General features: G+C 38.4%; 1 protein-coding gene across 2 annotated transcripts in view; it reads left to right on the forward strand.

Annotated features, from left to right (window-relative positions):
- The first annotated feature begins 1,120 nt into the window (after positions 1-1,120).
- CBLB (Cbl proto-oncogene B) overlaps positions 1,121-23,520 on the forward strand; it is a 132,871-nt gene continuing 110,471 nt past the window's right edge. Inside the window, exons 1-3 of one of the 2 annotated variants that reach the window (XM_035540494.2) lie at positions 1,121-1,600; positions 1,891-2,049; positions 11,211-11,461. In XM_035540494.2, the coding sequence (XP_035396387.1) occupies positions 1,903-2,049; positions 11,211-11,461 (398 nt within the window). In that variant the 5' untranslated portion in view covers positions 1,121-1,600; positions 1,891-1,902. The remainder of the gene's footprint in view (positions 1,601-1,890; positions 2,050-11,210; positions 11,462-23,520) is intronic. The other variant, XM_035540495.2, reaches the window with a different exon arrangement.

Genomic DNA, 23,520 nt, shown 5'->3' on the forward strand with positions numbered 1-23,520 from the left:
TAAATGACATTATAAATAAAAGGAACACTGAAACACTCTACAACCATTTCTATTGCTTTTTGGACTCCTATTTTACTATAAATCAAGGATTAGGAAGAAAAAAAGAAAAATGGTTATTTTTGAGTCTTTACAAAATTACTATAAAAAGAACATAATTGCTGAAATTCGGAAAACTAAAAATTAAAAGCACTCTTTAAAATTATTGTCTTCATAAAATAACCTCGAAGTTTTAAAGTGCTTTATTTTAGTTTCTCTGTATGGTAATTAATTGTAACATTAACACTCGCAAAGCATAATTACGCCCTGGAAGGTCTTCAAAGGGATCTGAAATCAACTGTCTCGCATCCTGTGCAGTTAATCTTCACTTTTTCCTCTCCAACTTTCACAGGGAATATAAAGAATCTGGAGGAAAATTTGCCCCTAGACAGAAGTGTAACGTTAGGTCAGTTGGGTTTATGTTTACTATATCCCCAAAGAAAGACATCAAAATAGACACGGGATAGGTTTTGCACTTCTGCTCATCGCCTCTCAGGACTGCACTGTAAACGTTACAGCCCCCAATGCCTTTTGCGGCTCTCTAGCCCATTTTAATAGAAGAAATGTCAGCACTGGCCGAAGAGCAGACCTCCTGCTCTCTCACAAGACGGGAAGAGAAACCAGACGTACAAAAGGAACACAAGTTCCTGCTCTTTTCGGCCGCAGGACCGAAACAAAACAAGCCTCAGGAGCGTGAAAGAGGCGCAGTGTGAAAGAAGCCCTAAAGGCAGCACGAAAGACCCCTGCGAGAGGGAGGCCGTGCGATGCCCCTCCAAGCCCCCCTCACCCCCTTCCCACCCCCCGACGGCCTCCAGCCGCCCCCTCAGGGGCAGGACAGGAAACTCCGTCCCCCTTCCCTCCACCTCGACCACTGGCCATCTCCCCCATCACTCCCAACCCCTCCCGGCTCCCGCCCGGCTTCACGCTCATTTGCCGCCTGCCACGTCAGGCAGAGGCGGAGCGGTGCGGAGCCGCCGCTGGCCCTGCCCCGCTCCCTCTGTCCGCGGCGGGCGTGCCGGGAGGGGAGGGGCGGCCATGTTGCGAGGGGAGGGGCGGCCATGTTGCGAGGGGAGGGGCGGCCGCCAGAGCGCCGCGGGGCGGGGGAGGGAGCGGGAGCGGGGCCGCGGCCGCCAGCCTCACTTTGTAGGAGTGAGGGGCGAGCGCAGCCCGCCCGGGGCTGCGAGCCGCGCTGCAGCACAGCCGCGCAGCGTCCCTCTGTCTCTCCGAGCCCGCATGTGCCCGCAGGACGCCGGCTCCCCTCGCGCCCCACACCCGGCTTCCCTGCGGGTCTGAGTCCCGCGGGGGCAGCGCCGCGATCGCGAGTGGCGGCGGCGGCGGCGGCGATCGGCGACAAGGGCCGGGGCGGCGCGGGATGCGCCCCGCCTGCCTCCTGGGTCGGTGAAGCCCGCTGCCGCCGCCGGAGGACGAGGAGGAGGAGGAGGGAGGAAGGACAGCCTCGTCCGACGAGACGCCTCGGGTGGAGGGCGGGGGGCGCGGAGCGGCTGACCCCCCCCCGCTTCTCGGCGGCTCCCCCTCGTTGTAGGGAGCCTCGCCGTGTTGCTCCGTACGTATCCTATCCGCCTGTCCGTCCGCTCGACTTCCTCCAGGGGCAGGTGCCTGGGGGGGACCCGGGGAGGAGGTAGGGGGGCTCCCCCCGAGCGCCCCTGGGTGCTGAGGTAGCGCCGGGCTCCCTCCTGCCGGCTTCAGCTCAGCCCAGGGGGGTGGCGAAAAGTTGAGCCCGGTGCTGGACGTGCCCGCGGGCTTGCCCTTCTGCCTCGCCTCGCGTTACCTCGGCGGTGGCTCCTTTCGGGGCACCTCGTGAGGGAGCCTCTGTCTGTCTGTCCCCGCGTCCAGCTCGGCTCCCCCATGGCCAACTCCCAGAACGGCCGCAACCCGCGCAAGGGACGGATCCTGGGCTTCATCGACGCCATCCAGGATGCTGTGGGCCCCCCCAAGCAGGCAGCCGCCGACCGGAGGACTGTGGAGAAGACCTGGAAGCTCATGGACAAAGTGGTGAGCGAAGAGGGGGGCTGCTCAAATAGCTACACTTGGGGGGGACTGCATCATCCTGCAGCTTCACTAGCTATATGCTGTGCCCATCGGGAAGCGAGGGGACTTGTGTTTTAGGTTATTCAAGCACCATTTGCCTGCCTTTATTTATTTTTTTCCCTGTGGCCTCCGGCTATGCTTTTTCTTTTTTTTTTAATCTTGGTTTGTGTCAGGAAAACAAATATGTGTGTTTGCCTTAGGCTATTGTTATTTTCAGATCCTTTAAAATGACTCAAACTTGAAAAGCTGAGCTGTCCTAATGAAAAACTGCTTAACTTAGTCTTGTAATCACACACTGTGTTTTTCGTGTTGGATCACATTGTTAGTCTGCAAACAAGACCTCTGAAGCATGAAACTTCAGCTAAGCTAATCGTCCTGTGAGACATGCTCATGATGGTAGCATAGATACGTTTGTGCTTTTAGGAATGTGCGTGGGGACTGGGGGATGTCACTCTTGTCAGTTTAGTAAACAGATTTGTACACACACCTACCTTTTAAGTGTGTTCTGCATTTTAGTGAATTTTTACTACTTTTAATTTTCATTTTGAAACCAGATGTATACTGTACTGAAACTTATTTTTCAGGAAGTGGGAGTATAGTTTTCTAGAACTTCTCCTAGGTCTCTGGACCAGCCTGATAAATTTTATTTAGAATTATACAAGATGACAGATAGCTGTAGATTAGCTAGGAGAGTTTCTTACCAAGGGTAGGAATAGTCTGATTATAATATAACTGTTCAGGGGGCACAGTTGCTCTGTTTTGCATGTGAGTGATACTTGACAGCTTCCTCTTGAAACTGCTGGAGAGTGAAGAACGCTACCTGTTAGCCTTGGGTCCGTATATAAAGAGTTATGACTTCTTAACTCAGTGATTCTCCATGAATTAGTGCAACCATTTGCTTTTCCTGTGGCTCTTGTACAACGTGGATGTTTAACATGTCTTAAAGTTTGTCAGAAGTTACTCTGACGTACTGGAGATATTTAATTTAATGTAATGTGCCTTGACAAATGGTAATTTCAGAGTGTTTGATTGAGTCCTCATATGCTCTTCTTGTTGATGCTCCAAGAATTGCATTTGTATTTCTACCACAATTTCTGAGGATGATTATAAACTTAAAAACTAGCCTTCATAGAAATGATATTGTATGAATCAGCCGTCCCTGGGGGTATTTAAGGAAAGGTTGGATGTGGTACTTAGGGTCATGGTCTAGCGGGTGATATTAGCAGTAGGGAGACAGTTGGACCAGATGATCTTGAAGGCCTTTTCCAACCTTAATGATTCTCTGATCACAAAGATGACTTTATTGTCACAGAGACTTTGTTGACATTTCACTATTAGTGATCAGGATGCTGTAAGCAGTGAGTATCTTGTAATGAGAAGTGCAATTATAAACACTTGGAAGCAGGCACTGTTCTTCAGTAGAAGGAAGTTTTCAGGAAACCTGGAATCTGTTTTGTCATTGCTGAAACCACGTGGGCAATGTACAGCTTAATTTCTGCCCTGTGTCAGTCCATTTACAAGTCTATATGGTAAGATTGCCTCTGGTTCGCTTATATATCCACAGATACCAGCAAATCTTGGACTTGTGGATTGCTTTTACTCATCCATTGTGGGATAACTTTATTTGTTGCTATTAAGACAGAGCATTGGAACAGCCAGTAAGGCCTGTTCTGTAGAATTCACTGGAAGGGCTGGACATTGTGCTGTGCTTTCTTTTTCATTTTACGGATAAGTGTCCTCAATTTGGATCTTTAATGTATCCTCTTTAAGCTGCTCTCAGTTAATCAAATTTAATTTCCAAATTATATTAAAGTATACCAGACAGGATGATGTCATAGTGTGAGAATGCCATAGCTTTCTGTTTGAGTTTTTAGCATTTGGTACTTATAGTGAAAGGATGTTTGAACAAATTGAATATGTTGGCAAGCAAATTTAAGTCTCAGCCTTATGTGGCAGGAGACACAGGAAGGTCATTTTATCCTTTGCCTAAATCAAAACCAGGGATTAAAATCAGAAATAGAAACCTGCTTGATCGACTGTTGCTTCAAATCCCATTTCTGGACCATGTCCGATGACTGGTGTCTGTGGTGGTTCACTGATAAAATTAATACTTGGTGAAGGCGGTAGGCTACTCAAAGCCAGCGGGGTGCCACCCAAGGTAGGATTGTAGCTTTGAGGTCTGTTTTGCTAGCTGTAATAACAGTCATCATTCTGGTTTGTTCTTTACCAATAGTAGCTGTGATAACCATTGTTTTGCTGCAGTTAGGTAGCTAAAGTTTTCTGCCTTCTAAAGATGCGAGTGAAAGGGAGGATGGAAACATGCAAAGCTATTACTTTGACCAAAGGGTGAAACAGGAGAGTTCTTAAAAGCTGGGAAAAGAGCTCAGTCTTTCCCAGTTTACCTTTCTTTCCTACCTGTACCTTTCTGTACCTTTCCTTTCTTGCTTTGTGCTTCTTTCCTCTGTTGGCAGGCGATATTACCTGTACGCATTACTTGTTTTCAACAATAAAGGATTAACACCAAGGCTACAAATACCACTATTTTATAAGAACTATATAGAACTAGACAGGTTTTAAGGTGTATGCAAAAGCTCTGGCTACTTAAATACCATACAAACTTGTGTGTGCAGAACTGGTAATATGTCATGCCTTGAAATTGTTAAAGCTTCATGTTAGTGTTTGTTTTTCATGGGCTGATGCTTCTGCTGTAAGAACAAGCAGAAGGCTGCAGTTCCACTGAAGTTGGCTCTTCTAACTTCCGCTACCAGTTTAAAAAAAAAAAAAAAAATCAAGTGTGTAGATTTTGGGAGTTCTTTAGCAGGACAGAATATTGAGGTACTGCTCCTGGTTAGTATCCTGTTAGTAAAGGCTTCTGTGAACAACATACTTGTGGGGAATAAAAAAAAAAATAAATCCCCATGTTGTAAGTAATCAGTGAATTTGCTTTTCTTCTTTATACCTTCTACTTACATCTTCCTTTTATTCCTAATCCACTGGGATCTCTACTTTTTGAGGTTTACTGGTATGGCTTTTTACAATGAGTTTACAATGCTAACTGAGGGGCATCAACTGTTAGCATTTGATGTCCAGTTTCTCTGTTCTTTTTCTCATGGATAAGCTTTAGCTTAAGAACCAAAAGTACTTTGTTTAATTCCTTTGCAATGCGAAGGATGATATTCCTCTTATGGTTTAGAAGGCTAGCCCTGCTTTCCAGTGCTAGCATTGTATATGCAAGTCAATCATACATCTTTGAACTTCTGGCAAGCCAATCACTATTTTTAAAAATGCTCTGTATTTTTGAAAGTTCATATCCTGTAAATAATATTCTTAACAAATAACTAAGTCTTCCTTTAAACTATGCATAAATTACATGGGACATTTTTTTTAAGATTCTAAACCTAATGATTTTAAAACCTAGAAGCTAGCTGTGCATTACTACTAGAAGATGATGGTTATCTTGGGAGCAACTTTGAGAGAAAATGTCTATTATATAAACATGGGTGTAGTTCAGTTAATTTGCTGCTCTGGCTATTTAGACTTGGCAGTACTTTTATGCACATTTTACTATGGTAGATTTTAAGCCAGTAGAATTGTGACATGTTCTGAACAGTTGTTTTGTTGTTGTTGTTTTAAATCAGAATATTATAGTAACTTTCACTTTTCAATACTCTTACACATTGGGTCTGAAAATAATTGTTTTCTACTCAGATTAACAGTTGTATAAACTGTTTGAGTGCTTTATCATAGCCCACCATTTTGTTTGACATAGTAAATGGGGATGGCAGTTTGATTAGCTATTTTAATAATTTTCTAAGAGCAAATTAGAGTGCGTCTCCAAAGCTCATCCTGTTGACTTGGTGAGTAAAAGATGTATTGCCTCTGTAACTACTAAGTTACAGTAGTAGTGTAGTTTTCTTTTACATTGACAACATGCAAGTTTTCAGCAGCACGTAAATGAGTATACAGAGCACAGTTCAACAACTTGAAACCCTGTGCTGATGGGTGATCCTTTGAAACACTTAATGTAATTGTTACATTAATACGCAATCTTGCAAGTTGCTTAAAAGTCATAGTTCCACAAAGGATCTAGGAAAGACAATTATCGGTCATAACCATGGTATTCTTCAGTGTATTACCTGGTTGAAGTTGATAGGAAGTTTTATATCTGCATAGAATGTTTGTGGAAAAGAATTTAAATGGAGAAATGGAAGCTTCTCACTTCCTAACAAAAGTATAAATGACCCTCCAAAGTCAGGTGTCCTTGGGTGTATGTAGCATCAGCATGGTAACTGCGTATTTCTCAGGTATGGAAACATATGGTGCAGTTGTGGTGTGGTAGCTGTTGAACAAGCACTTGCTGTTTTCTCAGCTGAAAAGTTTAGTGATTGGTCACTGCTAGTTATATTTTGATGAGAAGGCTTCTTTCAGAGGAACATTTCTGTGGGGAGAAAAAAAAAGTCATTGCAATTAATGTAATTTCTGGCAGAGGGCTATACAGTGAAGGAGCGTCATGCTCACATTTCATTCATTGTCCTGATTAGCACCTCTCTCATTACGTTTTTTGGAATTCACTGTCCGTAGCATCGTGTGTTACGGTTTTCTGGAGAATTGTTACGGTGTTTTACTGTAGAGCTACTTTTATGCTGTGTTATTTCAAAAATGTTCTTAATACTTTGACTTTTTTTGTACTGCATGGCATGGCAGAATATACTAGTTAGAGGTTTTCAAGGTATAATTTTGGAAGTCTGTGAGCACTGATGCTGCGATTGTTGTAGTCCATTCACTGCAGCTGAAAACAGTGTTTAGCGGATGTTGTACTCACTAGATGCTCTGTTGTAGCTGTGTTGCTTTCCTTGTATTGTCTTTGACCTGCGTTAGGTGTTTAAACAGATTGTGCTGGGGCTTGAACAAAAGTTCTTTTGTCTAACTAGTCCAGGGCCTTCAACTTCATTGTTTGCTATAAAAGTGAATAGAAGGTAGAGTTTTCTGTAAGAAATCAATCCTCTAAATACAAGTCCTATCCATTACTCATACCTGAAGATGCTATGGAACAATGCCTTATAACTTCAGTCAAATGTCTTCAAAATTTTAAGAGTAGTGGTGTTTCTTTTGTGTTTTTGAGAGGAAGAGAGGGTTTTTTTTTTTTTTTTTTTCCCCCCATAGGGACTAGAGTAAGCTTGTCTGGAAGTTCTTGAGCTAAGTCTGTTACTGGTAGGTCAGGATAATCCCCTAGTTACTCATAAACAGAATTGCACTCTGTTGTTTATGTGGTTCTGGAGTAAGACTCGGATTTACCCTGAGACAGTGGAAGAAGCTTAACCTTTCTCAGTTTACCTCAATGAGAGACATTTCTTAGTAACTTACTGATTGCTATTCATTTTTTAGATTGCTTGCTAAATATATACATGCTTACTTCCAGTCATAACAATACACAAATCACACAGTGATATGATTCATGTCCGCTGCTGAAGTGTTGGCGAGGACTGCTTTGTAAAATGTAGTATGGGGACTTTTATTTTTGTTTCTTTGTTTTGAATTCTGTTTTCTTTTGAAGAAAGGTATGTATGCCACTTCTGGTGGATTGGTAAATCTTTTGCGTCAGCAGTTGTCATTTCTTTTTGCTTGCTTATAATTGTGAACTGCTGTGGTACGTGTCAGGACATCCTGACTCTGGAAACCATATGGTTTACCAGCCATCTCTTTACAAACTTACTTCCTTTGGACTGAAACCTTGTGTGCTCTATAAAAGCCTTGTGCTACTTCAATGGACCACTAACTTTAACTACACATTAGCTTTTTTTTTTTTTTTTTCCTTTTCCTTCCACTGAGAATGCATACAACTAATTGAGTTGTCTTATAGTCAAATTTTTGTACAACTTTCCTAAAGGCTTATTCGGGAGTTTAGGGTTCTAGTAATGTTCTGCATTTATCTCTGTAAATTGAGCAGAAGGTGAAGCCTGGTAAACCATGATGACCACAGGATCCTGTTGTGCTGTGTGTATGACTAATGTCACTGGACTGAAGAAGACTTTCTAGAACATCTGAAAGGGAAACTAATTCTTCATTTTAACTGGGTAGTCCTTTTGTATGGTTGAATGGACAGACTGTTGAAAACGCAACAACCAGCATAAGCGATTTGCTTATTCCTGTTTTAATATTTTTAATGGTAGTTCTAGTGTATACAAAACCATTCATATTCTGCTTGTTAATGTATCTCATTGAAAAGAAAGACTTCAGAAAGGGAGTTAATTCCTTGATCATGAGGTTTAAAAAAAGTGAGGATAAATAAGCAATTAAAAATGATTGCATCCTTCTCAGCTTGTAGGCTGTTCTCATTGCTGACTTTTTTTTCCTGAATAAATATTTTCCTCTTTTAAGCTGCTTTTTTCTACATTGTGCTGTTGCTCCAGAAAGTTGTAACACCTAATCAGGGGTATTGATTGATGGCACCTGTAGTTTGCTTTGGGAGAATGTCAATCTTTATCGATTCGTATTTTCACTAAATCACAGAGAACGCAGGTTCGCATGAAAAAGGTGTGCAATTTTCATAAAGCTTTCTCTGGAAAATTTTCACTTCTGTCTTTGGGATACCAGTTCTTCTTTTCTAACTCTTCTACAAAAAGAAACTTATGTCTCTGCATGTATGATTTTCAGATCTGTCTGCACAGGTGAAATTCTTTGCTTATGATTCTGAAATCTCCTTAAGCTGTCTGTCAGCTTAATTTCAGCATTAAAAAAAAAAAAGTATTTAATCTCCTTTTTAAGTCTCTCTTTTTAGTTCATTTCGTGATCTTTGGGGTAACAGTACCATCCTGCCCTCATGCAGGCAGCCCATTCACTAGAACTGTTATTTTTAAAGTTGTATCTGATTCCTTCAGATTGAGATATGATTCATGGACAAAGATAACGTTCTTTATCCATCCATTGTCCCAAAACTATCATCCATTCAGCTTTCTTTTTCTGACCTTTAAAGAGGTCAGAAAAACCTGAACCTATACGTATCGAACCTATATTCGTTGAGAATGCTGCTCTGGGCATCTGCTAACTCACAATTTGCGCTCTGTTGTCTTTTATTCTGCTAGCGTTTTCTTTATCATATTAAATAGAAACAACTTATTTTCAAAGTCTCTTGCTGTTTTGCTCTTGCAGTTGTGGTTTGCAGCTCCAGACTTAATCAGCCACTCATGAGTTTACCAAACATCTTTATGCTTTACTTCTTTTTATTTCCTTCCAGCTTCCTCTCCATCTTAGGAGGAATTTCTTTATGACCCACTTAAATTATTCTAGAGTTTGCCTTGAAGCTTTTCTTTGCTGTTTTATCTAGGAATACTAAGGACCCACTAGCGCACTGAGCCACTCTTTAGCATGAACTGTTGCGTTTGTGTCCTCATATTTGGCTGTATCCATCTGCTGTCTTTCTGTTTCCTACTGAGATTAAATTTCTCTGTGGGAAGGACTGTCTGCTTTACAATACATCAAATGGGTTCCTGATCCATTACTTGATCTAGTATGTGAAAGAGTGATATAAATTATTGAAGTAACAATGGATCAGTAAAAGGAAGGGGGCTGTTGCAAAAGTCATGTTTTAAATACTTTCTTTGAATGGCATTAATGTTTCTATAGTACTTATGAGCTTGCACTGTTCTAATAATTGCTAGACATTTTTTTAAACTTGTTAGTGCTTGACTTTCATCCATTCTCCTATCTCCACAACCATGATCACAGTCCCCTAACTTTCCTTGAATGATGTGTTTTGTGTATGTTTCATTCAGAGAAAGAAACAATTGTGTTTACTTTGCTGCTTGTCATGCATGAAGGTCTTAAGTCCGTAAATTTTTTAATTGTAGATCTAGAAATTGGGGGAGGGGTTAGCAATATAGCTTTGAGTTTACAGAGGGATGTATGTTATATGAAACAAGTTTTTTTTTTCCCCCCTGGAAGTGCTCAAAACCATACACTTTTTTCAAGTTGATACATTAGTAGAAATAGGAGTCTGCTTTCGGCAGTATTAAGATGTTTTTATAGCCTCGTTAGTTACCTCAAAAGAATGTCAAAGTCACTAATATATACTGTGGCGATCCCCAAATGATACCTATAAAACTTTTATGCCACATGGACTTAATTTTTTCTAAGCGTTTGCATATGTACAGCTGCACACACATGTGCAGAATGTGTTTCTCTGCAGTGTGTTAGCTGAGCACTCAAAATCTGTTAGTTTTGATTCCTTTACTTTCTACTACAGAACATTACAAAACAAACTACCAGAGAGGGTAGGTAGCCAGGAGATAATGACTTTAAATATGCTTATGTTCAGGAAACAAAAACAGTACCTTCTTCTCCCAGAAACATTTCCAGTGAAGACTAGCTTCAAATAAAGGTGTTCAATTCATCTGAAGCTTACTCTTTTAAGCAATATATATTATTCAATTGAATTTTGTGCCATTTAGGAAGATGCTCACTCCAAGTTCATGAAGATGTTATCTTCTAGTACAACCATAAAGTGGAAAACATTGAGTTTATAATATTTCATTTCCTAGTTTACAATATCTGTGAGTGGCTTAATTTCTGTCTGTCCTAGCGATCAGCTTTTGAACCTCTGGCCCCATTCAGATCCTCTTCATAGGTGTAACACTGTCAAACTTTACATTCCTATGGGTTTTAAAAAGTTACGTTATTGGAGAAAGAAGAGAGAGAATCATCTTTTGATGAAAATCTAAATTTTAAGGTCAGTTCTTAGTCGACACCAAAAATCCATGGGGAAATTCATTTGCAGCAAACAGACCCGTACAGAACTACTGCTCTTGGCATCACTTGCATACTGTGTTTTGATAATACTCTCCTTAGCACAGAGTGGACAGGCAAAGATGTTCTGACTTTAAAAGGAGACCCCCAAACTATGATAAGTAAGTGTGTTTGTTTTTTATAGATGTGGCAGGATTAAGTCAAATTTGACATCCTTTGACATTAGAGACTATGTTGGAATATTGTGGAATACAATTGAGATAGGATTTAATTCTTTGTGCCTGAAGGTTAGAGAAGTATGCTTGCAGAATTTTAAGATGTCACATTACTTTTTCCCCCAACATATTTCTTGTCTTTTAAAATTCACTTGTTTTTGCTTGTAGGTAAGACTGTGCCAAAACCCAAAGCTTCAACTCAAAAACAGCCCACCTTACATACTTGACATTTTACCAGACACTTATCAACATTTGCGACTTATACTGAGCAAATATGATGACAACCAAAAACTTGCACAACTCAGTGAGAATGAATATTTTAAAATCTACATTGACAGTCTCATGAAAAAATCGAAACGGGCTATAAGACTCTTCAAAGAAGGAAAGGAAAGAATGTACGAGGAGCAGTCACAGGACAGGTAAGTGAACTATTAAAATATAAGGTAGATTGTCTGGCCTGTCTATATTTTTAACAATGTTCTTCTGCAGCCATTGTGTTTTGACATTTTTAATTATTTAAAGAGCAGAAATATTTATTGTTTGGGTTTATTGACCCTGCAGGTCAAACAGTAATTTGCTGGATTTGTTCCACTGTGTGCTCTTATCTGTCACTTTGCGACCTTTAAAACCAAGAGCATTTCCTTCATAAAACATTCATTTCATTGTAATTACTTGTTTGCAGGGCCTTACAATACGTAGTTTTTCCTCTGGCAGAGAGCGAGTGACTGTTATCTGGTCTGAGCTTGACCTCCCTGTAGCCCACTTGTTAAAACTGTGGGAGCCATGATGGATATTGACGTAGAGTTTTCCAGAGTGGTGAAATGGAACAAAATGATAATCACGTTTTTGAGATATTGTGTGATGTTAGCATGAGGTGATGATAATGTTAGTTTGGTGCTGAGAAGTCTTTTCAGAAACCTAATGGATTCCTGATTTGCAGTGATTCAATTTTAATAACCAGGATTAATGTCTACTTTGTGTACTGTTTTGGTGGTGAGTAAAGAGGCTTTCAAGATTTGGTATTACTACATAATACTTTAAAAATATTTTAAGAACTTTTGTGCAAAATCTGCTTTTTTGTTTTGGGAAGGGGTACAGCAGTTGTGTGGCAGTTAGTCAAATGGAAAACGTGACGCTGTTTGCAGTTTCCCCTTTTCAAAGGAGATAGGGAAGTCATGGAAGGGAAAATGGAGAGGAAAGGAATGGAGAATTGTATCTCTCTGCACCTGAGCTTACAGGCAGGGTTGCAGTATAGTTTTATAGCTGGTGAAAGTGGTGGTAGAAGCAATGGAATGTCTATATTGTTGTAAATGTCACTGCAGTCATGTTTGATTTATACGTAAGTTCCTTCCAGACCTTTAGGTATGATTATAGCTATTCAGTATACTGTGGTATTCTTCCTTATATGAATCTTGCTTAACATATAAGGAATTGTTTTAAAAAGTATTTAAAGACTGTTCAGTTGTAAAGAGCAATTTGCCTAAGAGGAACAAAATGCACAGTTTGAACTATTTGATTGATGAGTATAGATCTTGATGGATGTTCTTTTGTGTTTGAATTCATAAGCAAGAAAAAGAATGCTTTCATTGTAGATGTGTTGTTACCAGAACTCCTGGAAGAATTGTTCAGTGCTGAGCCTATGGGGTCTTCCTTTAATAACCTATTTGTTGTATGTACAAAAGTCATTGTGTTTCAAAGGAAATAAGAACTTTTTATGGTGAGGGAAATTTGACATAAATGACTGCATTATGTAAACAGGTTTTATTTTGACTTCCCTATGGTGCATGAAACCCAGATTTACTTGTGGTTTTGCTTACAGTTAGCAATAAATAAAAACCAGTTTCAGTGTCACTTTTGCAAAAATGGTCTGCCATAGGCACTGTACAGTCATTCAAAACAGTGTCTCAGTAACTGTATCTAGTAGATAGAGTTGTTTTCTTCTTTCCAGTTTCCCACTTCAGTTTCTTCATAAGGGTAACAGTGGTGATTTAAGGATGTCTTTTGTGAAGCAAACAGTTTTTGAAGGTGGTACAGTTAGTTACTGTCACTCATTGGGTCCATTCTTGTAAGGTGTTTGGAAAGGAGGGATTTTAAAACATAGTAACGGAGTGCAATGATTCACAGTAACTTTCAGGCTCTTTGAATTTGTATTCCAGAAAGTGATACATTATTTTGTCTGACTGATAAGAGTTTGAAGCTTGAGGAAGGGAATATAATAGAAATGTGTCTTCCTTGCTAAAACAGTTAGATGCGCTTCCTCTACAAGCCGGATTCTGACACAGCAGTAGAAACAACGGCTGGAATGTTTAAACAACAAAAACAAAAAATAACAGAAGCATTTTTCCAGCAGTTCATGCCTCATGCCCTTGTAAGTTACAGTGATCTGAAAAGTGTCACTTTCTTATCTACTGCTGATGTTTTCTCTGTACGCGTGTCCTAGTTTTAAGTTGAATCAAGGTATATTCATTTGCTGAGCCTTGTGACTAGGTTATCTGCTTCCTCTACTGTACTTTGACATACTTGATCATTTTAAATCTTGTAAGTTGGTAAAAGATACTGTCTTTTTTTTTTTTTTTAGCTGCTTTGCTTCGAAATATGTTTTCATTAACCTAAGTTGGTTATCTGTTTACTTTATAATGCAAATGTAAGGGTAACCATTTAAGTAAGTGTTTTTCAAGATGTTTTTAAAATTGAAGTATAGTCAATTAAAAAAAAAAAAAAAAAAGCCTCTCATAAATTAACACCTGACCAATTTTTGTGGTTTTCAGTCTCACTTTCCTGTTTTGTTTTCTGTTAGTGTCTCTGTGGTTGCTGGATAAAAAGGTCATCGTGGAGGAAAAAAAAAAAAGGGGGGAAAAAAAAAAAAAGGCTGCATTTGCAAACATTCTCTCAATATTCTTGATTGATATACTTTTAATCTACTAAGATTATTGAATAATTTTTTAACTTCTGTGGTGATGGTACATTTAGGAACCAGCACCAATGTACATGTTATTTTATTTGCCTTATCCCTCATGACAGAAGTTAGTCTTTTGTGAAAAATTTATCATGAGATTTAGTTCTCAAAGGTGCTGTGGATAAAAAAAAAAAGGTAGTGTGCAGCCAGTTTACATACAAGTGGCTAAAACTAAAGCTTACACTGAGGTATTAGAGGTGTTGCCTCTCTATTCTGCGTTCCATGTCAAATACATATGATAGCCATTTGAGTGGTTGGTGCTATCTTTCTGTACTCTGTAGGATGAATCTTGCTAAGCAGAGATAGTATGGTTTACTTTTTTTTAATTTTTAAATGTATATGAATTGCATCTATCTTCTGGGTTTGATGTCTCATTTAAAATTACATCCTCTTGCTTAATGAGGTAAGAGATTGTATTCAATAAATTGTGTAAACTACAAGATGTAGTCTGCATAGAAGTTTTTCAAGGTGTGAAGTAGTTTAAAGATTTTTGTCAGATTTTATTTCTTAAGATTATTAACACATAATTATTAAGATTATTGAATCAGGTACATCCACTTTTCTTAAAAGGCTTTTCTGTTTCTTTGAGGGTCTGTGTTTTTTTTTTTTTTTCCTTTGTTTATTGGGAAGCAGACTAAGGCTGGAAGACATTATTTCTGTGAAGTCCAGGCTTCCATTTGTCTCCTGCATTTCAGAATTATACATCCAGAAAAAATAAAAAACTTTGTAGGCTGGCATTTTTTTCAAGCAAATGTTAGCCAGGTGCTGAAATCAGGTACATTAGTTACAATAATAATAGCGGAGGAATAAAGGGGCAATGGGGAGGTTACATTTGGATTCATTCAAGTTGCTAAACTTGGCTCTTAAGAGCTAACAAAACCCTTTCTCAGTAAGGGAGACCAATGTGAGCTTTCCTATTCCTACCTGTAAATTGTGTCGTTGTATGGATGCATCTCGAGATGGAACTTGTTCATTGTCTATTTTAATGTTGCCTGCCTTCTGCTAAGTGTTCTTTAAGTGAGGACAAGAGGAAAAGTATAAAGCCAATGTGTGTGCTGATTTTTATGAATCTATTAAATGCTGCTTGGTTCAAACAGAATTTGTTGGCTACTTGGTGTTAAGTGGCATTGCAGACGTGGAAGAGGACAATAATATGAAAGATGAATATTTCTCAAGTTGTGGGCAGGACAAAGATGAAAAGATTAGAAGAGCTGAGGTTAGTTTGGGGGTGAAATAGAAGGAGGAGTTGCATGTAGGGAAGACTCAGGGAAGTTCTTCAAGGTGATTGCAAAACCACTCCTGTTTCTGTATAAGTCTAAATTCCCTTGCTCATTTGGATGTTTGGTATCCTGACTAAAATTGCATACTTCAGGATTTTATGTCTTGCTTAAGTATTTCGGTAGTACAGAGTTCTTGTATTTGCTGTCTTCTTGGGAGGTCCTATACCTGTAGTTTATGTAATAGATCAGATTCTCCTTTTTTTGCTGTTCATGTTGTCCCTTGCCGTGTGAAGCTGTGAATCAGTAGCGTGTTTAGGAAGCACTCCATTTCTCTTCCTTCAGTCTGCATTGACAGCTGAGATCAGTTAAGGTTCTTGAATCAAGTTTCCTGAACAGGCATATCAAAGTACACAGCATTGTCAGGAAAGACCTTTCTACTGCTGAAACTTCTGGTCTTTTTCCCCCTTATTCTGAAAGTACAGGTTTGATAACAAGTTACAAAGGTAACCATCAGCGTGGCCTTCGGTTGTGTCAGCTGTAATACGATAACAGCCATTAATGTACTTTTGTCCCATGGTAAACGAGAGGTGGCTTACCCTTCTTCTCTGAATTGCCTCCTCTTGCACCACAAAGTTGCTGTTTTACTTATACGAAGTTAGGAAGCTCATCGCTTAGGTAGCCTCATAACTTGTTTGTATCTCCAGACAGAGGAGACTTTGTTGATTCAGAAAGGGATCAGGAAGGATGTGTTTTTAATTCAGGACAACTTTTTTTGGACAAGTTAAGATTCTTCTGGCTTATGGCTTTAGTATTTGACAAATAGAAGTACAGATTCAGAGAAGAGTGTTAATGGTTCTTTTCAAAGAGCCAGGTTTGACCACTGGTCAGCCTCACATAGATAACTTGGTAGCTGTTGCGTGATAACTATCATGAAGGTGGATTGGATTTGAAGTTGTGGTCTCGTGGTGAAAGCTGTTAACACCTGAGAATCACCTGGTCTGTCCCACTTCCTGTGCATTTTATTTATTTTTGATCTTTGGCGCATTCTGATGTGAATGCTCTGACTTTAAGTACCATCAGTCTGTTGTCCAACATGATCTGTAAACCTCTCTACTGAAGCTGTATCAACATGTTTTAGAGATCTAGTATGTTGATAACTTTAATCCTGGTGAAGTAGAAGCAAAAGAATCTCTTGCTGGAGTCCTTAATTCTGTTCCATTTATGTACTTGTATTTTTCACATGGTCCCATCACTACATTTTTAGAAAAAGAAGCAGCCTTGCCTTTCCTTAAATGCCTTCTGGAGTGTTGGCTCATTGCTTAAACTCCTGTGCTGTCCCTTGAAAAAAGAGAACACGTTCAGTGTATAACCTATAATATGCTAGTTGACAATGGAACTTGCCTGTCAATGTATTGGAATAAAGAGGCTTCTTCTGACAAGAAAAAAGAGGGCATGAGTGATTGGATTAGGTTGCATGGGACAAGGAAATGCAATGATTGTTTTCTTTGAAAGCTTTTATGTTATGGTAAATTCTTTATTTCCCTTCTTCCCTCCCTACCTACTGTGATGTAAAACTAGATATAACCAAAACAGATTTAAGAAAACCTTTGGCATACCCGAACCGCATGAGTAATAGAGCTTCAGTGCAAATTTAGTGAAGCACAAGCCATTTGCTATTTTTGGTTTTAGTCTAAATTAAACAAGGAATGTGACTTACACAAACTGGCAGACAAAGAGACTCTTGTTGCAGAGGGCAGGTGAGAACACGGGGAGGTTACAAATGGTAGGGCAGTGTTATGACAGCTTGTTCTCAACATAAAAGCAAATAGGCTGGGTGAGTCCAGTTGTTGTAAGGCAGTATTTCAATTTGTAAGTGTTTCTGATCTTCTTCTTCCACTCGAGGGGGAGGGTATTACCACATAAGAACAAAAGAAGTATTAGTATCAAAAGAAGTATTAGTATCAAAATAACCTAAAGGCAACTATTTATTCAAATTCCAGAGGAAGGCAATGATTTTAAAAACACAGAAGATCCTATGTGAGGAAATAATGGTTTCTGAATTCTTAAAGTTGATTTAGATCCTTGATTCATATTGAGTTAGTGGAAGAGGGGTAATACATGCACTTCACTTTTCTTTTACGTTACTCTCTCATAAAATCAGATAGGTTTTTCTATTTTAGTGCAAGGTCTCGTTGGACATTTTTTTATGAGTAATATGGTGTCTGAGCAGAATTCAGCTGGTTGTGAGGGAATATATACTGTTTGATCTCCTCGTTCTATTCTGTATAATAATTTATACTTGTGAAAAATGTATAAGATAATACTGCCAAATTAAGATGCATTCACACCAACTGTGCAGAGGTGAAAGCTTTCAAAAAGCACAGACTTATGGGGAAATGATCCTCAGATCTTTCCATGTGTTAATATATTAATTTCCTTTGTGATAAAATTAATGACAGTTCTGCTGCTGGGACTACACAAGACATCTGATGCAGTGTCTCTGCTGACATAGTTCTCTACATGGTCACACTTCAGCTCTATCAGGCAATATAAGATGAGAAAATTAGCAGGGAAGAATGGGTGGTTTTCTGAAAATATTGTAGTCTTGGTCAGGGAGGTCTGTGAATATTCAGTCTGATTTGCACGTGGGGATACTATTGTCTGTTCCCCCTTTGTAACAGCCCTTCAGGGAACTTTTCTGCGTGGTCTCTGCATGGTATAGCTGTACTTGTGAAGGCAGGCCATGGTTGCCAACTATAAATGGTGCTGTGCTCTCAGGTGTGATAAAGCCAAGCTGATGTTATCAAGCAACTTGAGGATCTTCAGGAGTACTGACTCCTGAATTTACCTTGTATAAAGGAATGCTCCCATAACGGGCCTGAAGGGATCACTCTTGAATGTGTGGTTGATTTTTGGATTTGGTCTTTGCTTTTCTACATCAGAAGTATTTTATATTTAGTGATTTGATTTTAGAATGTCTCCAACGCTGACCTTCATGACGGCAGCTAGGCATATCATGTAAGAAGAAACAGAAAGCTTTTAGAAGTGTCATTTTTTCTTTTTTTTTTTTTTTTTTAAATGTGTCCAGATATGTAAGCATATCTAGCTGTAATTTCAGGTTGCAAAAATAAATGCTTTCTTTTCACCATTTGTTCTTTTTACCTTGTTTTTCATTGAAAATTAGAAACATGAAAGAATAAAATCTGCTTTTATTCTGTAAACAAATGAAAGCCATTATTCCCAACTTCCTTTTCAAGTGGTACACTTGCTGGCTGTCTTTGAACATATAAGAAAGCCTGTTTATAAAAACAGACACGCTGTAGTGATAGTCCTGCTATCCAAAGAATGCTTGATCAAAAGTCAGGCTTGAACACATGCTTTCTATGCATCTAAACCTACAGTAGAGAAAGATTCATTAAGCTGTACAGAGAACGGAATATCCCTCATCCGAAAAGGAGTGAAATTACGTGTTTTGTTATCACCAGTGAAGTTTGACTGAATTCAGAACAAAGGAGAGAATGAGCTATTGATGGAGATGATGTTGTATGGAAACACCCATTTCCATTTATTAAAATGTAACATGCAAGAAAGTGTAGAGAAGAGTACTTTGTTAATTTCCTTCATGTTTTAAAAATATTTTGTAATCATTTGACATAAGTTTCTCTTCTTCCTATTCTATTCTTTGCTTCAATATTAATCAAGGGAATTTACTTCAGTCATCTTAAAAATGGCACAAAAGAGTTAGTGTAATTGTTTAGTAAGTAGCATTCAGAGTATCTTCTGTACATGGGCTTTTTTATCAGTAGCTGCATGTTCTTGTTAACTTTGTCTTCAAAGATTCTATAATATTACTATATGCGCTAAAGTGAGAGTTTTTAATGTTATTTATTGACATTGGAAGGGTTTTTAATTCAAGAACTAGGTTTGCTGTCATCTGCACAAAACATTTGTGCTACTGGTAAGATTAATATGTTTGTGTTGTTTTTTAAATATCAGACACTTCTAAACAATATAAAAGCCTGTGTTCACTCTTTTCCTATTATCTGTTGGCTAACTTGTACTTGTTGAAAGAACTCAAACCTACATGCCTACTAGAAACCTACTAGAAAATCTGTGATTGCTCCCTAGTTTGCATAGCAGATTAGCCTATAAATATTCTAGCTTTGCCTACGCTGAGAATCAAGAACTGTATTAATAAGCTTAATTTATTTTTTTGTGTGTTTACGCCAGGCCCCGGTGATACTTTAAAGGCTTTTGCTATTTTTTTGTCCATATCAAGTTGTTGTTATTTTTTTAAATCTGTATATCAGTAATATTCTTACCTCTATTTTTCATTTGTTAGTTATCATGTGACATTTTGGGCAATACTATATTGTTTAAGAATGACTGCATGATAAAAAATGTGCCTCTGTTGTTATAAGCTAAAGGGTATTAATGCAAGGCAAACAAACATTAGCATCTGTTTTCAAACTGTTCCAATGGAAAATGGTCCTTAGCCAAGAGAATATTCTGTGAACTCATCTCAGAGTTGATTCTAAGTCATGAATGGCTGTCATGGGAAGTATGAAAGGCAGGGTCAGTAATAAAATGTCCCTTACCTAGGAACATTTGTAAGAAGAATATTTAAAGTTTTTTTTTTAAACAGTCATTAACATAGTCATAAACATCATTTTTTTTAAACAGTCATGCAGTCATTGCATGTCAATGTTTTAAATAGTTTATAGGGCTACAGAGAACTAGTCATTATGTAACTTTTTAAGATTAAATTATTATATTTACTAAATTACTTTATTTAGAATTTAATATCAAACTCTGTGCTCATTATCCTTGTTTTTTTTTTTTGAGAAAGCTTGGTATTGACAAAAGAAAAATGAACAATTTCTGTAAACTTAAATTTGTAAGTTCAGCAAATATGATACCTAGGTCTTCTATCAGTGCAATCAGAGTAGAGCTGTGTAAGTTGCATGAAAATTGTTATAGAGAGTTAAATGCATGTTTAATGAAGATACAGAGCAACAAATAATATGAAAATATTTTTGATGTAGCTCAAATATAGTCCGTTGTTCAAGCTCTGAAATAGAGGTTACTGTCACAAACCTTGAGTTTGTGTTCCAGCCGTTAGGTTTGTTATTAAAAGAATGATGACAATCACTGTTAACATCTGCTCCCCTAATATACTAGTGATAAAGGAGATTTCTAGCCTGTAAATTATTTTTTTAATATTTTCTTATATTGTCAAGTATTTGTTTTTACAGTATTGGAGAAGACTAATATTTCTGTGATGAAATGTCATCCTAACTTTCAGCTATAAAACACTAAAACGTGAAAAGTGTATTAAATTGTTGGTCATCCTGATAATGGCATGGCGGAGTGGATCATAACTAACAGACTGTATTGATATTTTCATTAGAACAGAGACTCTGTACACCTATGTTTTATTTCTAGTTAGGGTTCTGTTCTAGTTCTCTTTCTAGGTATTTCTTTTTTACTGCTTATGTTGGTCATCATAGGTCACTTATGTCGGGTTAGTATTATGACATTTAATTCAGAGTGCAGCACTTGCAGGTTTTACTAGAGTAAGAGTAGTGTTTAGGGTTCTGTGCCTTCTGGCTATAGTAGTAACAACATAATGGTGGATGACAGGAGTGCCAATAAAGGCTCATGTCTGTTCTAACTTCATGCGAATTTTTAATCTGTAACTATGTCATACTGACAGCTCCTTCCCAGTGGCCAATGCTTTTTTGTTTCTACAACTAAATGATACGTGTTCTGTGCTGCAGTTGGGAAAAATACAGAAAATAATGTGGCATATATATTGCCATTTGTTTTGGCTAGCTGAGGAAGTCATGTCAGCAGGGTGAAATCCTCTCCCCCTGTACTCATTTTTTAAATCAATTTGTTTGGAATAACAGAGTGGAAGACTAGAATTACATTATTTTTGTTCAGAACTCTGCATATCCTTTTTACTTCATAATTCATGACTGGAGCAAATACACAAAGATTCAAAGCAAAAAAAAAAAAAACATCCTGTTCATGTGCTTCCTTTTACTGTTAATCCCCATAATTAATGCCCTATGAGGAATGGGGCTCTAATCGCTTACAGAGCACAGTAATGCAAAAAGACAATGCTCATCTGGGAGGTGTGCAGTAGTATAGATCACTGGTGACCCAGTTGGTACACAGCTGTCCTCCAGTCTATGCATATGTGGTTTCATTTTTAACTACACGCATATCTGTCTGACAGGCTGGTAGTGATTGTCTAGAAGGAACTTTGCCTTATTAAATAATCTTAAGTGTCACTGAGAATGAGTAGTTTGTTTTGTCTCATTATTAGTTTTTCTTTGTGGGGGAATAAAGAGGGAGCAAGCTGTTCTGTGAGGATGAGGATCTCAGTTTTGGGCAGGCACTTTGAAATAATCTGTAGTGAAGCTCGATGCCAGGAAGAGACTCATTTGGACACCAAATAGGAGCTTTTCCATGGCTTGATGGAAACATCCATACAAAATGTTATTCTGAAAGGGTTAAGTGTTTTTCAGATTCTTGTTTGGTTTATGGTAATTTAGCATTACTAATGCTAAACTGTAATGGGCAATGTAAACATTGGTTGTTAGAGTATTAAAGTATTTTTTATATGGACTGTAGTCAGAGGTCAGACTGATGGATATTTGTTATAAAAATCAGTCCTTTTATTAAATCTTTGGTTTCTGGGAATGCGCTGTGTTACTAGAGCAGATGACTGAAAGGAATTGTGATGTCAACAATTTCTCGAAATTTATAAGCCCAACCCACCCAGCTACTGGAAAGGTAGGGAAGAAGTGAATGCTTAATATACAGTGCAAATAAATTTGTTTATGTTTACTCAACATAAACAAGGCAACAAAAGGAAAACACCCACCTCCTAGCATCTGTTATAACGTGGTGAAAATTATCTAGCATCTAAATCATTCCAATTTAATGGAAGAGAAGAATCTTATCTGTTACAGAAGTTTGAGTCTGAATTTATGGATAGCTGACAGGAAAAAAAAAGTGTAAATGTGCTATTCCTCTAGTTGCATTTCTTTTTCAGGTAGTCCTCTGCTCCACAGCAAGTCTTTCCAAGACAGTCTTTACCTTAGGCAATTATTTGTTCACGCTTGTTTTAAGCCTATTAGGGAGCTGGAACTGCCTTAAACTTGATCTGCATAAATTGGTGGAGGCAAGTCAGTCTTAAAGGGAAATCAACTGACAGCTGTGAAGTTGCTGTTCAAGTTGTGGATATCTGTGGAGTTGTTATTTAAGGTACCTGTAATATTCTTCTGTATCCTTGTGGAACACCAGTGATTTGCATGATAATTCATGAGGGAGAATATTTATCACTGGAACCTTGTATGGGTTGGAGTTGACAATAGTTTAAAAAAAAAAATCTCAAAAGACATGTTTTGTTGTCCTTTAACCTTTGCATTTTTGCCTGGAAGCCCCTACAGCCTTTCTGTGTGGTGCTTTGTTTGTTTTTGTTTTTAAACTTAGCTAAGTGCGAATCTTCCATGAAAGAACATGGAAAGGTACTGCTGACTTTAATACAGCTCCTTTATACTCTATTCTTGGATTGTCAGTTTATTTTATGTAGCAGCAGATGGTCCATCTATTGTTTCATTATTCTTCTGGGAGTTTGACCCTATAGAGTGGGTGTGTGCTTTGGAGGTGGGGGGAAGGGCAACTAAAATAAGCCTTTTTTATTTTTTTTTTTTTTTATTACTGAAAGCAATTCAATTTATGAAATTGTGTTGATGACCTGGAAAATTCTGGTACTTGATTTGTTTTTCTTTAAATGCTTAAGATTGTGCCTAAGTTCTGTCAACAAGGTGTTTTTTATTGAAGCATCAAGGGTAGTTTTGGTTCAAAAAGGATTGTTAACCATCATAAGCACTGTGTTGTGAAACGCCATAATTGTACCATATGCCTTGGGATTCATTTGAGATACTATGAATAAGCAGGATGAGTACTTTCAAAGAGGCATTCCTGCTGTCCCACATCAACCATGTGGGCTTTCAGTTAAGCTTCCCAGGAAGACAGCAACATATGTGTACACAATGTGTGTATTATATTGGCGCCCACTCACAGTGTTAAAGATGTGTCAGCATTTCCAGAATAATTCCCTATTTTAAGAGCTTTGTTTTAGCCTGCATATGAAAGTTGGCTCTGTGTTGATACTGTACATGCAGTTTCAGCCCTCACAGTTTTCAAGTGTGAATTTTTGTCAGGTGAACAGAAGCTGAACTAAATTCATCTATTCACGGCTTGGTTGGAAGATCTCTAGAAGGAT

This window comes from Cygnus atratus, chromosome 1 (genome assembly GCF_013377495.2).
Source record: "Cygnus atratus isolate AKBS03 ecotype Queensland, Australia chromosome 1, CAtr_DNAZoo_HiC_assembly, whole genome shotgun sequence".
NCBI classification, from domain to species: Eukaryota; Metazoa; Chordata; class Aves; order Anseriformes; family Anatidae; genus Cygnus; species Cygnus atratus.